The sequence below is a fragment of the Salvelinus sp. IW2-2015 genome, unplaced genomic scaffold (genome assembly GCF_002910315.2).
Source record: "Salvelinus sp. IW2-2015 unplaced genomic scaffold, ASM291031v2 Un_scaffold4481, whole genome shotgun sequence".
Classification (NCBI taxonomy): Eukaryota; Metazoa; Chordata; class Actinopteri; order Salmoniformes; family Salmonidae; genus Salvelinus; species Salvelinus sp. IW2-2015.
The window spans coordinates 26895-44650 of record NW_019945751.1 but is presented as its reverse complement, the minus strand read 5'-3'; the positions used below and the strand labels follow the sequence as shown (position 1 = coordinate 44650).

Here is a 17756-nt window from a genome sequence, read left to right as displayed (position 1 = left end):
CATAGACTTTACTAAAAAATACATGTTGGACAGCAAATTAAGCTAGCTTAGTTCTTAATGCCAATCGAGTCGTTGTTAGAATTCTAAAAATAACTTCATTACGACATGCAGCTTACGTATGGCGAGAGAGCGCCCAAAATCTGGGCGCAAGCTAATTGTACACATGTTCGACAGATATATGAAATAAAACATCATAAATGGTCCTACTTTTGATGATCTTCCATCAGAATGTTGTACAAGGGGTCCTTTGTCGGGAACAATCGTTTTTTGGTTTTAGAATGGGCATTTTTTCCCTCTTGAATTAGCAAGCACACTAGGCGAAGTTGGCGCGAAGCTCTCCATCGTCAACAAACTCAGAGAACGGAACACGGCCCAAAAACTTCCCGAAAAATTCCATAATCTGATTAAACTATATTGAAAAAACATACTTACGATGATATTGTTACATTTATCAAAAAAATTCAAAGCCGGAGATAGTTAGGGCGTCTTATTAATGACAGCTTTTCAGAAGGCAATCCCCGGTTCCTTCTCGCGCCTTCCTGAAAACAGGAAATTGGCTCACGTCATGCCAAAGAGGCTCTTATTCGACCCTCAGATCAAGCTATACACTCCATTTCTTCTCTCACTGCCTATTGACATGCTAGGTGGAAGGCGTATGAAGTGCATGTATACTAATACATATCAAGCGGAATTAATAGGGATGCCTGGAAACAGAGCCTCGATTTCAAGATTTTCCACTTCCTGTCAGGAAGTTTGCTGCAAAATGAGTTCTGTTTTACCTCACAGATATAATTCAAAACGGTTTTAGAAACTAGAGAGTGTTTTATATCCATAGTAATAATAATATGCATATTGTACGAGTCAAATTGAGTACGAGCCGTTTGAAATGGGGCACCTTTCATCCAAGCTACTCAATACTGCCCCTGCAGCCCAAAGAAGTTAAATGAACTAGTGAAAAGTTGATGTTAACATTTCTAATGTGAAGGATGATTGATTTCTTAATATTGTGTCTGGTTTCATCCATCAGATGTCTGTGACTCACACTGGACCTAAACACAGTAAACAGACTCCTCTCTCTGTCTGAGAGAACAGAAAGGTGACATGTAGGAGAGAGGAGCAGCCGTATCCTGATACCCAGAAGGATTTGAGGGATGTGGAACAGGTGTTGTGTAGAGAGGGTCTGACTGGGCGCTGTTACTGGGAGGTAGAGTGGACGTGGGGAGGTTGATATAGGAGTGACATATATAAGGAATCAGCAGGAGAGGAGGTGGTAATGGACTGTTATCTTTGAGCCAATGACAAGTCCTGGAGTTGTTCTTGCTCTGACAACAGTTACTCTGCTCTGGGCACACAATAATAATCACAACTACCATAGAGTCCCCTCCTCCGGCTCCCACAAAGTAGGAGTGTATCTGACCTGGCCACCAGCACTCTGTCCTTCTATAGAGCCTCCTCTGACACACTGACCCACCTAACTCACCATTCACCTCCACATTCACTGAGCCCCCCAATCCAGCGGTTTAGGGCTTATGGTGTTGACTCCTCAGTGTCACATAAATAATTAACCTGACACACACACACACACACTACAACACACGACCACTACAACACACACACACACACACACACTACACAACACACACACACACACACACACACACACACACACACACACACATACACACACGGATACACACACACTGACGCACAACACCGACATACAACTACACAACACGATTCTCACAAAACACACACACACACCACACACTATACACACTGACCACACACACACACACCACACACACACACACACACACACACCACACACACTGAACGCCACACACACAACACTGAACGCACACACACACCTGGACACACCACACCTGGACACACACCACACACACACACACAAACACTTGACTACACACACACACACACTGGACACACGACACCACTGGACACATACTGGACACACAGACACACTGAGGACAACACACACCAACACACGAAACATTCCACACTCACACACACTGGATCACACACACACTGGCATACACACTATCCACACTGGACACACACACCACACTGGACACACACACACACTGGATACACACACACACACATGGATACACCACACACACACTGGACACAACACCACACACGACACAACACACACACACACTGGAACAACACACACACACTGGATACACACACACACACACCACGGACACACACACACACACTGGATACACACACTCACACACACACACTGGACACACACACACACACTGGACACCACCACATCACACACTGATCACACACACACACCACACTGGACACACACAACACACACACACACACACACACACACTGTGACACCACACCAACGGAAACACAATGACTACACAACACACACTCTGGACCATTACACTGGGAAACACACGCTACAACACAGAACACAACTACGCACATACAACATCACACACACACACACACCAAAACAAACACACACACTGGATAACAGCACCACACACGCACACACACCATCAGCTCCAGTACTGGTTATGTTTCTATGTTTAGGCTGTTGTTAGCTCCCATCCAAGTCAGTACTGGTGTAATGCAGTGGAGACACACACACTGGACACGGACATACACACACACTGGACACACACACACACGCAGTCAGCATATAATTTGTCAAAGATGTCTGATATGAACATTGACATAAACCCTCTACAAACTTGAGTTTCTCCAGTCTGCAGTGTGGATCCTCCAGTCCAGCAGAGAGCAGTCTGACTCCTGAGTCTCCTGGGTGATTGTAGCTCAGGTCCAGCTCTCTCAGGTGTGAGGGGTTTGACCTCAGAGCTGAGACCAGAAAAGCACAGCCTTCCTCTGTGACTAGACAGCCTGACAGCCTGCAAAGAGTCAAATCATATTAAAACCACAATGCTATTCTTTGGTGGTGAAAATAGTGGCAGTATATTTATTCAACATATTCAGATACATCAGTGTCCTGAAACCTACCATATCTATTCATAAATGAATGTCTCATTATTATAAATGATCATAATATTACTTGTATTATATAAAACAATCATTATTATAAATTATCTATCTATAACCTTATTATTTGGTGCAAAGTAAACTGCCTGTTACTCTGTCCCAGATGCTATTATTATATATTATTATTATTATATGGTTATTACTAATATAGATATAGATATAGATATAGATATAGATGCTAATATATGCATATTATTAGTAATATTGGATAGAAAACACTCTGAAGTTTCTAAAACTGTTTGAATGAATGTGAGTATAATAGACCTCATTTGGTGAAGACCTGAGAAAAATCCAACCAGTAAGTGGGAAATCTGAGGCTTGTAGGTTTTCAAAGCTTGGCCAGTGTAAATGGGGTCATACTGCACTTCCTAAGGCTTCCACTAGATGTCAACCGTCTTTAGAAACTTGTTTGAGGATTCTACTATAAAGGAGGGGCTTATAGCTGTTTGAGTCAGTGATCTGGCAGAGTGCATTGGGCGCACGGTCACGTTCCATTGCTTTTCTATAGACAATGGAATTCTCCGGTTGGAACATTATTGAACATTTATGATAAAAACATCCTAAAGATTGATTCTAAACTTAGTTTGGCATGTTTCTACGACCTGTAATATAACGTTTTGAACTTTTCGTCCGACGTTCGGCTGGACCTGCACTCGCTTTTGGATTTGCTTACCAAACGCCCTAACAAAAGAAGCTATTTGAACGTAAAAGATGAACTTTATCGTACAAATCGAACATTTATTGTGGACCTGGGATTCCTGGGAGTGCATTCTGATGAAGATCAAAGGTAAGTGAATAATGCTTTTTCTGACTAATGTTGACTCCACAATATGGAGGATATCGCTTTGGCTTCTTTGTTGTCTGAGTGCTGTACTCAGATTATTGCATGGTTTGCTTTTTCCGTAAAGTTTTTTTGAAATGTGACACAGCGGTTGCATTAAGGAGAAGTTTATCTAAAGTTCATGTATAATAGTCATATCTTTATCAATGTTTATTATGAGTATTTCTGTAATTTGATGTGGCTCTAAGCTAAATCAACGCATGTTTTAGAACTACTGAACATAACGCGCCAATGTAAAATTAGATTTTTTAATATAAATATGCACTTTACCGAACAAAACATATATGTATTGTGTAACATGAAGTCCTATGAGTGTCATCTGATGAAGATCACCAAAGGCTAGTGATTAATTTTATCTCTATTTGTGCTTTTGTGACATCTCTCTTTGGCTGGAAAAATGGCTGTGTTTTTTCTGTGGCTTGGTGGTAACAAATCGTTTGTGGAGCTTTCGCTGTAAAGCATTTTTGAAATCAGACACTGTGGCTGGATTAACGAGAATTGTATCTTTAAAATGGTGCCTAATACTTGTATGCTTGAGGAATTTTAATTATGAGATTTTTGTTGTTTTGAATTTGGCGCCCTGCACTTTCACTGGCGCTACCGTCCCACATTTCCCAGAGAGGTTAATGTATCATTATTAGAAATTACAAATGATTTTGCCTGTAGTATTGCCTGTAGAGAGAAAAATGTATAGTACAAATATTTGAGTAGACTGACCAGACCAGTTTAAAAAGCCGTATCAGTCAAAAGACAGACAGTGAGGTATCAGATTTATATTGTATTGAGTATACAGTCCACACCATATCTATTTTGACAGTGAAGCTAACATTTTAAATGTGGCTCTATACTCCAACATTATGGATTTCAGATCAATTGTTTAATATGAGGTGACAGTATATAATGTCACCTTTTATTTGAGGATATTTTAATACATATCTGTTTCACCATTTAGAAAAATAAAATATTTTTATGTATCTAGTCCCCCCATTTGAAGAAGTCAAAAATATTCTGACCAATTCATTATAGTGTATTAAAGTAATCAAAAGTATAGTATTTGGTCATATATTCTTTGAACACAATGACTTCATCAAGCCTGATGATGCCATGATTGAGAAAGATCATGAATGAATCATGAATAATAATGAGTAATGAAAGAAAAAATACTAACCTCTCACCATTAACCTCAAATAAAAGGTGACATTCTGTACTGTCACCTCATATGAAACATTGTATCTCAAATCCAACATGCTGGAGCACAGCTCCAAATGTAAAACTGTAAGCTTCACTGTCCAAACACATATGGTGTGGACTATGTGTGTCTGGTAAACACATGTGGATCTGGTGAACAGTTATCACTTGTTGACCAACTACAGGAATACTGACCTCAGAGTCTCCAGTTTACAGTGGGGATTCCCCAGTCCAGCAGAGAGCAGCTTCACTCCTGAATCCTTCAGGTCATTGTTACTCAGATCCAGCTCTCTCAGGTGTGAGGGGTTTGACCTCAGAGCTGAGACCAGAGAAGCACAGCCTTCCTCAGTGACTCCACAGCCTGACAGCCTGCAAAGAGATTATCATGACTTCACAAACACACTGTTAATTTAACGAGTAGTGTAGCGAGTAGTGTAGAAGGACAATGGCAGATGCATTTGGTTTATTCTCTCAAACAACATATAGATTCATCTTCCGTCTCCTAGAATTGTATGGTCATAATGTTATACTAATGTGAAAATCAATGCATTTATTCAGTAAGTTTTTCAATAACAAATATTTTACTCTCAACTGAATATTGCTTCCTGATGATTAGTTCTTATTTGTCATTTTATTTACTCACAGAGCAGCTCTGGAGACTTTGACCACTGGCAGCAGCCTCAGAAGACCTTCCTCTGATCTGGAGTATTTCTTCAGGTCAAACACATCCAGCTCCTTTTCTGAAGTCAGCAACACAAAGACCAGAGCTGACCACTGTGCAGGTGACAGTTCTTCACTGGAGACACTTCCTGATCTCAGGTAGCTTTGGATCTCCTCCACTAGAGAATGGTCATTTAGTTCATTCAGACAGTGGAACAGATTGATGCTCCTCTCTGGAGAGAGATTCTCCCTGATCTTCTCCTTGATGTACTTGACTGTTTCTTCATGGCTCTGTGAGCTGATTCTTGTCTTTGTCAGTAGACCTTGTAAGTGCTTCTGATTGGACTCCAGTGAGAGGCCCAGAAGGAAGCGGAGGAAAAGGTCCAGGTTTCCTGTCTCACTTTGTAAGGCTTTATCCACAGCACTCTTGTAGACAGTAACTTTATGCCTTTGTTTGAAACTCACAGAAAAGTTCCTAGATTTTGTTTGCAGTTTGGCCATTAGATTCTCATTGCTGTTGATGAATGAGAGGAACACATATACAGCAGCCAGAAACTCCTGAATGCTCAGATGAACAAAGCAGTACACCTTGTCCTGGTACAGGGAATATTCCTCTTTAAAGAGCTGTGTGCACAATCCTGAGTACACCGAGGCTTCATTGACATCAATGCCAGCCTCTTTCAGGTCTTCTTCATAGAAAATCAGATTGCCTTTCACAAGCTGTTGAAAAGCCAGTTTDCCCAGTGACAGAATGCTCTCTTTATTCCAGTGTGGACCTGTCTCTTCTTTCCCAAGATACTTTTCATTCTTCTGTTTGGTATGAAACACCACAAGGTGTGTGTACATCTCAGTCAGAGTCTTGGGCATCTCTTCTCTCTTATGTTTCARCATGTRTTCAAGGACTGTTGCAGAAATCCAACAGAAGACTGGAATGTGGCACATGATGTGGAGGCTCCTTGATKTCTTTATGTGTGAGATGATTCTGCTGGCSAGGTCCTCATCMCTGAATCTCTTCCTGAAGTACTCCTCCTTCTGTGGGTCATTGAACCCTCGTACCTCTGTYACCTGGTCAACACACMCTGAAGGGATCKTATTGGCTGCTGCAGGTCGGGTAGTWATCCAGAGGAGAGCAGAGGGAAGCAGATTTCCCTTGATGAGATTTGTCAGCAGAACATCCACGGAGGTTGACTCTGTGACGTCCCAACAGATCTTGTTATTCTTGAAGTCTAGGGGCAGTCGGCACTCATCCAGACCATCAAAGATGAACAGAACTTTGTACTTGTCGTAGATGGAGATTCCTGATTGTTTGGTTTCCATTGAGAAGTGATTGAGAAGTTCAATCAAAGTGTGTTTTTCCTCTTTCATCAAATTCAGCTCCCGGAAAGGGAATGAAAATACAAATTGGACATCTTGATTTGCTTTTCCTTCAGCCCAGTCCAGAATGAACTTCTGCACAGAGACTGTTTTTCCAATGCCAGCGACTCCCTTTGTCAGCACAGTTCTGATATGTTTGTCTTGTCCAGTTAAGGGTTTGAAGATGTCGTTACATTTGACTGCAGTCTCTGGTCTTGCTTGTTTCCTGGTTGTTGTCTCAATCTGTCTCAACTCATGTTCATTATTGACCTCTCCTGTTCCACCCTCTGTGATGTAGAGCTCTGTGTAGATCTTATTGAGAAGTGTTGGGTTTCCTTGTTTAGCGATCCCCTCAAATACACATTGAAACTTCTTCTTTAGATTAGATTTGAGTTCACGTTGGCAAATCACAGCAAGCTCTTCTGAATGAAGAAATAACACAGAGGATATTAATATTACATCTGTTTCAATACCTACAGTATTGTAGGACTGTTATAAAGTTTTAAATTATAATAATTTATTCTCTTAACTGACTGTATAAATGTGTAACTGTTTTCATAATGCATTACAGACTGGTGTGACTGATTATATTATTATTAGTATTATTGATGGTATTATTAATCGTCCGTCCGTCCGTCCGTCCGTCCGTCCGTCTGTCTCTCTCTCACCACAACACATCCCTGCTGCTACTTGATGAGGTCACTAGGTGTTGTGTTAAGGCTGTTATTAAGGCTGTGCACGGGCGGGTCGTTGACCTGTAAATTAAAGACCTGTCCCCTGACATTGGGGTTCCAGAACAGGCCGGTATATACCGAAGGTCGGCAGAGACGGTGACGGGATCCAACCAACATTGCTTTTCTTCAAGACAAGGTCGGTAATCTTTATTCCCGAATTTGGGGGAATGATTTAAGATATAGGAGACTTTTACTTTGTGTATTAGCAAGGAATCGATTTAGGCAGCAGGTCCGCAATGGCCTGAGGTACATGTGCACTACCATAAATAAAAATAGCTTAATAATTGAGGTCTGTGAGGAATGGCCGAAAGGTTATTTGAGGGATGGCCGAAAAGTTATTAGCAAGGGATATAAATAGGTGCTGTGAGATAGGACGGGGAGTTTGTACAAATAGGATAACTTAAATGGTTAATTAACATTTAGTATTAGCCATAGATCCAATTCAAAAGAGATACCTAAATAAAATCCTAAAGTATGAGGATATTGCTCAGGTTTGTGAGACAGGACAATAATCCTATGTGAACAAATAACTTAAATGGTCAATTAACATAAGTGAATTAGCCTTAGATCCGATTCAAATGCCAATACTGAAATAAAGTCCAGAAAGGAAAAGAAGAAAGAAGGGAAGCCTAATATAGCAGAGTGAGATACGAGATATTAACGTCAAAGGAACAATCAACAACAGAAAAATAGGCTGCTGACTAGGGATTTACGACCCCTGGAAAATAGCTTATAGGTTGTAAACGGTGAGACCTTATGTCCGATCGACACCACTATAGATCAGGTTTCAAGAAAGGAAAAGCACACATAGGTTAAGAGATAGCAACATACACATTGAGTGTGAGCACACACATAGGGAGTAGTGACATACACATCAATAGTGAGACACATAGGAGTAATTTAATCAGAATTTTAAAAGCATACACATAGAATAAGAAGATAATTATTTGCGTCAGTCAAAAGTCACAAGGAACAACTAAGAATAAGTAGAACTTATGGTCATATAAAGTGTGAGATCTAAATAATCTATCAGTATTCATACAAATAATTATTGTAAAATTCTAGGAAAGATTAACGGGAGGAATTTATCAACATAGGTTAAGGATAATACCGGTAAAAAGCACATACGTAGATCATAGAAATCTATAAACATAGATTGTGAGGAGAAGAAACATGGAGAGTAGAAAATGGATAGAACCCGAGAACAGAAAATGTTACAACTGTAGCAAGCCAGGCCACTTGGCTAAGGAGTGTGAGGAACCATGCATACACTGATAAGGTGGGCCATAATCACCGAGACTGTAGAGAGAAAGAGGACAGAAAGGATAGGAGAGAGGGTCTTGGGGAACGAGCAGGAAAGATTTTAAATAGAAGGGGAAAAACAGAGAAACTCGATGACAGAGATGGAGGGAAGCGGTGTTTTAATTGCTATAAAACAGGACATTTTGCCAGGGACTGTAAAACACCCTGCAAATACTGTAACAAAGTAGGACACAATCACAGAGACTGCAGATATAAGGGAGAAAAGAACAACAGGCACCCACAGCCCGATTAAGAGAGGAAAGGAAAATAGAAGAAAAGGGAACATAGGCGAATAATAGACAGCGAGAGAGAGAGAGTAAGGAGAATCCTCACTGGGGAAAAGCTTGAACCTATAAATTAGGGCTATTTCCTGGGAATTGTCTCGGTAGTACGTGCCTGAGTTTACGAGTACAGACAATTATAATAATAGGGTTATTTGCATCTCAATCATTCCAATAGTGTTGGTGGCCCAGCGGTAAAATTCTTCCCCACCACACCAAAGTCTCGGGTTCGTATCCCCGCCTTTGCACCGAGAGACTAACATTTGGGTTCCTGATTGTAACTATTCATATTTTTTGCCGGGAGCGATACGATTGTTAGTGTTTGTTTAACTTTTTATGGCTGCAGGGGCAGTATTGAGTAGCTTGGATGAAAGGTGCCCATTTCAAACGGCCTCGTACTCAATTCTTGCTCGTACAATATGCATATTATTATTACTATTGGATAGAAAACACTCTCAAGTTTCTAAAACCGTTTGAATTATATCTGTGAGTAAAACAGAACTCATTTTGCAGCAAACTTCCTGACAGGAAGTGGAAAATCTGAAATCGATGCTCTGTTCCAGTGCCTCCCTATTAATTTGCTTGAAATGTATTAGTATACATGCACTTCATACGCCTTCCACTAGATGTCAATAGGCTGTGAGAGTTGAAATGGGGTTCCTAGCTATATCTATGGTGAAAAGAGAGGTCTTGGAATGACGTGACCCCAAATTCCTCTGTTCAGGAAGGTCAACAGTATTGGCTTCTGAAAAGCATTCGTTATAGACGTCTAATATCTCCGGCTTTGATTTTATTTGATAAATGTGATAATATCATCGTAAAGTATGTTTTTTCAATATAGTTTTATCAGATTATTGAAATTTTTTCGGGAGTTTTGGAGTGTTCCGTTCTCTGCGTTTGGTGACGATGGGCAGCTTCGCGCCACTTGGCTAGTTTGCTTGCTAATTCGAGAGGGAAAAAGGACATTCTAAAACCAAACAACGATTGTTCTGGACAAAGGACCCCTTGTACAAGATTCTGATGGAAGCTCAACAAAAGTAGGACCCATTTATGATGTTATTTCGTATTTCTGTCGAAAATGTTTAGACGTAAATTCCGCTCCTATTTTGGGCGCTGTCTCGCTATAACGTAATCTGTATGTCGTACTAAAGTTATTTTTAGAATTCTAACACAGCGATTGCATTAAGAACTAGTGTATCTATCATTTCCTGTACAACATGTATTTTTTAGTAAAGTTTATGATTAGTTATTTGGTCAGAATAGGTGAGTGTCAGAAATATATCGGGAGATTCTGGAAAATAGATGCTACGTTATCACAATGTATGACCACGGATTTCAGCTCTAAATATGCACATTTTCGAACAAAACATAAGTGTATTGTATAACCTGATGTTATAAGATTGTCATCTGATGAAGCTTATCAAGGTTAGTGAAAAATTATATATATTTTCCTGGTTTGTTACGATCGCTAACTTTTGCTGCTGGTAAATGGGTTGTGTTTCTGGCTATTGTGGTAAGCTAATATAATGCTATATTGTGTTTTCGCTGTAAAACACTTAAAAAATCTGAAATATTGGCTGGATTCACAAGATGTTTGTCTTTCATTTGCTGTACACCATGTATTTTTCAGAAATGTTTTATGATGAGTATTTAGTTATTTCACGTTGGTCTCTATACTTACTCTGGCTGCTTCGGTGCTATTTGTGAATGGTAAGCCTGTGAATGGGTAGCTGCATGTAAAACTGATTTATAGCTCAAATATGCAAATTTTTCGAACAAAACATAGATTTAATTGGTATAGACATGTTTTAAAAGACTGTCATCTGATGAAGTTGTTTCTTGGTTAGTTTGGTTGGTTCTTGGTTAGTTAGGTTTGTTATGTGCAAGCTACCTGTGGCTGTGAAAAAATGTCCCTGTGTTTTTTGTATTTGGTGGTGAGCTAACATAAATGTATGTGGTGTTTTTGTTGTAAAACATTTTAAAAATCGGACATGTTGGCTGGATTCACAAGATGTTTATCTTTCATTTGCTGTATTGGACTTGTTAATGTGTGAAAGTTAAATATTTCAAAAAAATATCTTTTGAATTTCGCGCCCTGCACTTGAGCTGGCTGTTGTCATAAGTGTACCGACATCGGGCTTGCAGCCATAAGAAGTTTTAAGATATAAACTGAACGTTTTAATAGCTTGTTTAGGCTAAATTGAAAGACTAATTCATTCTAAATAATAGCGAGTCGATTTCGATGTAATACGTCGTCTTGCCCAAATGGTCCGCTGGAATAACGTATTGAGAATGGAGTCGTATTTAAATGACTGAATAATAGAAGAGACAGTTACCTAAATCTAATGAAATCTAAATAATAACGGAGAGATAATTGCGATAGAATTGTGCCCATCGAAATGTTTTTGTTCTTATGGATTGACTGATATAGGTTATACATTTTGGCAAGTTACATTTTACTTTTAAGAACAATTCATAAGGGGGAAGCCGAAAGAAGGGACAGTTGTAATGTTTGTTTTTTATCGTACGATAGCGGTAAGGCAGGAAGTTAATGAGGAGAGGTTATATTCTTGTCCACTGGTAAGAAGAGGACAGTTAGTCACGCTCACTGGGCTATATTTGACTGTAAGGGATTCAGGTTTCCAAATAGTTGAATCGTAAAGGTTTTGTGATAGTTTCTGGTTATTGATTTTTGGTTTGGTTGTTTAGGTAACACCAGTGAATTTGAAGCAGGAAGTTCTTGTATTAATTTATTCATTCTAACATTATAATCCATTACGTTTCCATTACGTGGAACAATGTCAGGTCAGTAAAGTGGATTGCAGTTTGAGTTAATTTTATTTTAAAGGGACAGTGCACGTTAATCACAGTTGTGGGTGTCTATTGGCAGGGTATTCCTATCAAGCGCATCGAGAGACTGTTTGCAGACTGACCGCATGGGTTTTAATGTTGCAAAGCAAGCATGGGCTTTGTTTGTAGTCAACGTTTGGGTTTCTGAATCGGGGTAGTATAACGAATGCTGACCAAGTGGTTTTTCTGGGAAAAGGATTGTCTTTCCTTGGAATGTTTTCTGGGGGCTTAATCTTGAAGGGAAATTGAAACAGCCTGGAAAGGTTTTGTTTGTTTTTAGCCTTTGGGTTTGAGGACAATTCCATTTTCCTAGAGACACGATATCTTAAAGGGGTAGACCAATATGGAATTTTAGAAGTTTTATTTTCAGATTTTTAATTAAACACGTGAATTCTTTAGATGAAGGGAATGTTCTGGGGACCTGGGGTACAACTTGTAGAAAATGGTTGATGGTTTTTCTTTAATTTGTATATTATAGTATGAAACACGACTGTAAAAGGGTGGTAGGACCTTTGACCTCTATCTTTCCTTTGTGGTCAGCCTCATGGGAGAGCCATTTGGATAATGAATTTAAGGTCATCTGTGATACTGATTTTAAGGTAAATTGAGTAATTGATAATTATGAACGAGTTTATAGTTCTTTGACATAGTTGTAATTTGAACCAATGAGAAGAAGGAAATGACACAGCCTTGGATTAATGGTAGACTTATGTTAACCTGTTTGGGGTAGGGGGCAGCATTTTCACTTTTGGATAAATAGCGTGCCCAAACTGAACTGCTTCCTACTCTGTCCCAGATATGCATAGTATTATTAGTATTGGTTAGAAAACACTCTGAAGTTTCTAAAACTGTTTGAATCATGTCTGTGAGTATAACAGAACTTATTTAGCAGACGAAACCCCGAGGACAAACCATTCGATTTTTTCTTTTTTAAGTCACTATCTTTTCAATATGTTTTCATGGGGAATCCAGAATTCTAATCGACTTTCCTGCAGTTCCTACCGCTTCCACTGGATGTCACCAGTTTGTAGAAATTGGTTGAGGTTTTTCCTTTGTGTAATGAAGAAGTACCATAGCTCAGAACGAACGTCAATTCATGTGTACCTTTTGATAGAGGCGCGTAACCAGAAAAGTAGCATCAGTTTGTTTTTCTCCTGTATTGAACACAGATCATCCTGTCTTCAATTTGATCGATTATATACGTTTAGAAATACCTAAAGTTGTATTAAAAAAGTAGTTTGAATTGTTTTGGTAAAATTTACAGGTAACTTTTGAGATATTTTGTAGCGATGTTGCGTAAGTTGGAAGCGGTGTTTTTCTGGATCAAACGCGCCAAATAAATGGACATTTTGGATATATATCGACGGAATTAATCGAACAAAATGACCATTTGTGATGTTTATGGGACATATAGGAGTGCCAACAAAAGAGGCTCGTCAAAGGTAAGGCATGATTTATATTTTATTTCTGCGTTTTGTGTCGCGCCTGCAGAGTTGAAATATGCTACTCTCATTGTTTACTGTTGTGCTATCATCAGATAATAGCATCTTATTCTTTCACCGAAAAGCTTTTTTGAAATCTGACATGTTGGCTGGATTCACAACGAATGTAGCTTTAATTTTTTATCTTGCATGTGTAATTTAATGAAAGTTTGATTTTTAGAGAAATGTATTTGAATTTGGCGCTCTGCATTTTCCCTGGCTATTGGCCATGTGGGACACAAGCGTCCCGCCTACCCCAGAAAGGTTAAGTATTTAGAACCTAATCGAAGCCAACATGACAGGGATAACATGACATCTGTGGTGATTCAGGATTATTGAGAGCATCGAGATAACCTTAATCAACCTATGTAATAACCTTAGACAGGTGATTTTTCTAAAATCCATGAGTCAGACAGTTAGACATTTAGTAAATATTTAGAGACACCCCATATTTGATACTGACTGTTATGAGGAGAGAAGCGAAAGACAGATAGTAGAAAAGGCAGACGGAGAAGCCCTCCCCGCACTGCTGAGACCTTGATGGTTTGGGAGCATGAGGAGAAGAAGGGGGGCAGGAAATGAGCAAGATAGAGAGAGAGCAGAAGGAATTTGAGGAGAATGAGGAGAGAAGATAGGAGTGACACAGAATGGGTAGATAACAGTTACTGAGTGGAGACAAAAGGGGACTGACACTGAACCAGCCTAGAAAGCATTTGGCACAACAGGCCGAAATAGTAGCATTATACAGGAGAGAAAGGTTACTATTTACACAGTCAAGCACATAGGCATTTAAAACCATACAAAGCAGCACAGATACATCTTAAAGAATTTTAGACACTTGACAGAGAATTGTTACAGGATAGCCATGAACGAACCCCCCCGGCGAGAACTGGACATGTGGAAAATGAAAGGGGCGACCCTACAAGATAATGCCAGACATAAGGATAATTTACAAATCTTACCTGTCATTGTTTAGATATGCAGCAATATTGATACATGGGCAGAGCCATGTATCAACTGGAGGGATGGTTGGTAATTAGACAGCAATTAGTACAGGTAATTAGACAACAAGGATGGTAGAGCAGGTTAGGAAAGACGTTGTGGCCGTGGCCTATGTGATATTACCCTAGAGTTGGTTTACTAGGATCTATTTCTTTAAATAATGGATGGCATTCTAGCTAATCAGATAGAACAAATAGAATGACAGAGTTAGGGACCAGAACAAGTAGACATAGAAGTTGAAGATATACTAGCAGAACACATGAGAAAACTGTTTTGTTAACCAAATCCGTATGTCCAAGATTTTGTGTCCAACATGTGAATTACAGGAGAAGGTGATTCACTCAATCCAACCAGGAGACTGGGTGGTGATCCAGTCCCTGAGGAGAATAGACTGGAAGCAGCTGTTGGGCGGGGCCATACCAAGCACTCCTGGTGACAGCCTTCGCGGTGAGAATTGCTGAAAGAGCTACCTGGGTTCATATCACACATTGCAAGAGGGTAAGACACACTGACACTGTCGGACAATCACAGAGTTAGGAGAAGAACCGAATACCAATAGGGTTCGGGGGTCACCTCTCTAACGAAGATTCCCTGACCCCGCCCTACCCTCCCTGTTTGCGTTCATAGAAGTGATAGTATGGGCTGGCCTCTAGCTGATGATATGTTCTCCGGGGAAGGGTGAGGCTTTACAGGAGTGCTGATTGGTCTGAGCTGTCTTATTGTGGGAGCCATGTTCCTAATACACCATGACCCATCCGAGAATGCAGAAGGTGGTAACTTGACCCATAGTGTAGACGGTGAGGATTTTGTATTAATCAAGCATAAGAGATCACTTGATCTGGGTAAACAGGAAGTGAGAGTGGAGAAGGATGTCTCAGTGGAGTTCTATGTAGACCAAATGGGGTCTCTGACCCTGAACTATGAGCCATTATGGAAGTTATTTGTGCATGTCCCCGTTTAGTTCATGGAAACTCTCTCCGAGAGAGAGCGCTACATACATCCACAAACCCAGTATGGAAGAAGATGGAGTGTAGTAAAGGTGAGGGTTTTTGACTGTAATCCGGAGCAGGGGAAATATTGCGTTACCATTAAAAACGTAAAGAAAGAGGAACTCAGGTTATGGTATGTTGGATTTGATCAGGTTTCGGTTGACACCATAGTACCATTCTGGGTAGAAGAGGTTAGGGCAGGTGATAGCTCTATAGTCAGCCAGAATACAAGCAGAGCCCCTGACAAAACAGATACTGACCGTGGAGTCATCCGGAGCCAAGGACCGGTGCGGATAGTTCGGACAAAAGATCTTATGGAAGTGATTGAGGTGGAAACTGGTTATGGGGATTCTAACCTATGGTTGGAATGGATTCAGTATACAACCAGATCAGTAGCGAAAGAAGAATGTTATGCCTGCGCCACAGCAGAACCTTAGTTGACAACCATTCCCTTTCCACTTGATGGAATTGATTCACCCAGGGGAATGGCCTGTATGGTAAAGCAGTTCATGAAGGCAGGGAAGCCAGACAATGACAGTTGCATTGATCTGCATTATCTGTATCCCCATGTTCCCATTACATCCAGACTTCCCCCTTTCATAGTTACAGGAGGAAATTATTATTGTATGGCTCGATACATCACACACGGATGGGACGTAGGGGAAGTAAGAACATGCAAAAGGACAGATAATGTTACAACAGACAAGACAAGAGGGACCTGACTGGGTGGTTGAGTTCCGAGGACTTTAGTAAGATAAAAAGGCCTAGAGCGGATGTCTGGTGTGTAACGTTCGTCATATTCCTCCTCCTCGGATGAGGAGGAGCATGGATCGGACCAACACGCAGCGAGGTATGCAGACATAAAGAATTGATTTAAACAAGACGAAAACACGAAGAACACTTGAATAGAAATACAAAAAACAACAAAACAGAGGTAGACAGACCTGAACTTGAGAACTACATAAAACGAAGAACGCACGAACAGGAACAGACTAACCGAACGAAAATGAAACAGTCCCGTGTGGTGCAACAGACACAGACACAGGAACAATCACCCACAAACAAACAGTGAGAACAGCCTACCTTAAGCTGTCAATATGGGGGCGCTGTTTTCACTTTGTAAAAAAACTTTCCCAAATTAAACTGCCTCATACTCAATTCTTGCTCGTACAATATGCATATTATTATTACTATTGGATAGAAAACACTCTCTAGTTTCTAAAACCGTTTGAATTATATCTGTGAGTAAAACAGAACTCAAGTTGGAGCAAACTTCCTGTCAGGAAGTGAAAAATCTGAAATCGGTTACTCTGTTCCAGGGTCAGTTAATTAATTTGCATGTATTCTATTGATCGACCTCACTGCATACGATTTCCCCTAGATGTCAGTAAGCAGTGAGAATTGGAATGGTGTTGCTAGGTAGATCTGAGGCCGTATAAAGGCTCTTGGAACGGGGGGTGCACTCTTTTCAACCTTCGCCATGACGCGAGACAGACCTCAGGATGGCATTCTGAAAAGCTCTCGTTATAGGCCTTAGATATATCCGGCTCTGATTTTATTCGATATAGGTGTTAAAAACATCATAATGTAGTTATTTTAAACCGAGTTATATCAGTTTATATCAGTTTCTTGCGATTTTCGGAATTTTGTTTGTGCTGCGTTATCATGAGTTGGACACGTCTGCGCCACATAGCTAATGTTTGCTGCTAATTACACAGTTGAAGACGACATTCTACAGCCGAGCAACGATTATTCTGGACAAAGGACAACTTGCCCAAGATTCTGATGGAAGCTCATCAAATAGTAAGAACTATTTATGATGTTAATTCGTTTTTCTGTTGAAAAATTTTAAATTATTATTCCGCCATTAATTTCGGCACGGTCTCGCTTTAACGCACGCTGTATGTCGTAGTAACGTTAATTTTAAAAATCTAACACAGCGGTTGCATTAAGAACTAATGTATCTTTAATTTGCTGTCCAACCTGTATTTTTTAGTCAAGTTTATGATTAG

General features: G+C 40.1%; 1 protein-coding gene across 1 annotated transcript; it reads right to left on the bottom strand.

Annotated features, from left to right (window-relative positions):
* Positions 1–2707: 2707 nt before the first annotated feature.
* LOC112077359 (NLR family CARD domain-containing protein 3-like) lies at positions 2708–15173 on the bottom strand (the record flags this gene model as incomplete). Its single annotated transcript, XM_070441663.1, has 4 exons — positions 15107–15173; positions 5736–7527; positions 5288–5461; positions 2708–2915 (listed from the first exon to the last, which is right to left on the bottom strand). Coding segments are annotated over exons 1-4 (2241 nt in total), but the record flags the coding sequence as incomplete, so codon positions are not given.
* Between the last annotated feature and the right edge of the window lie 2583 nt (positions 15174–17756).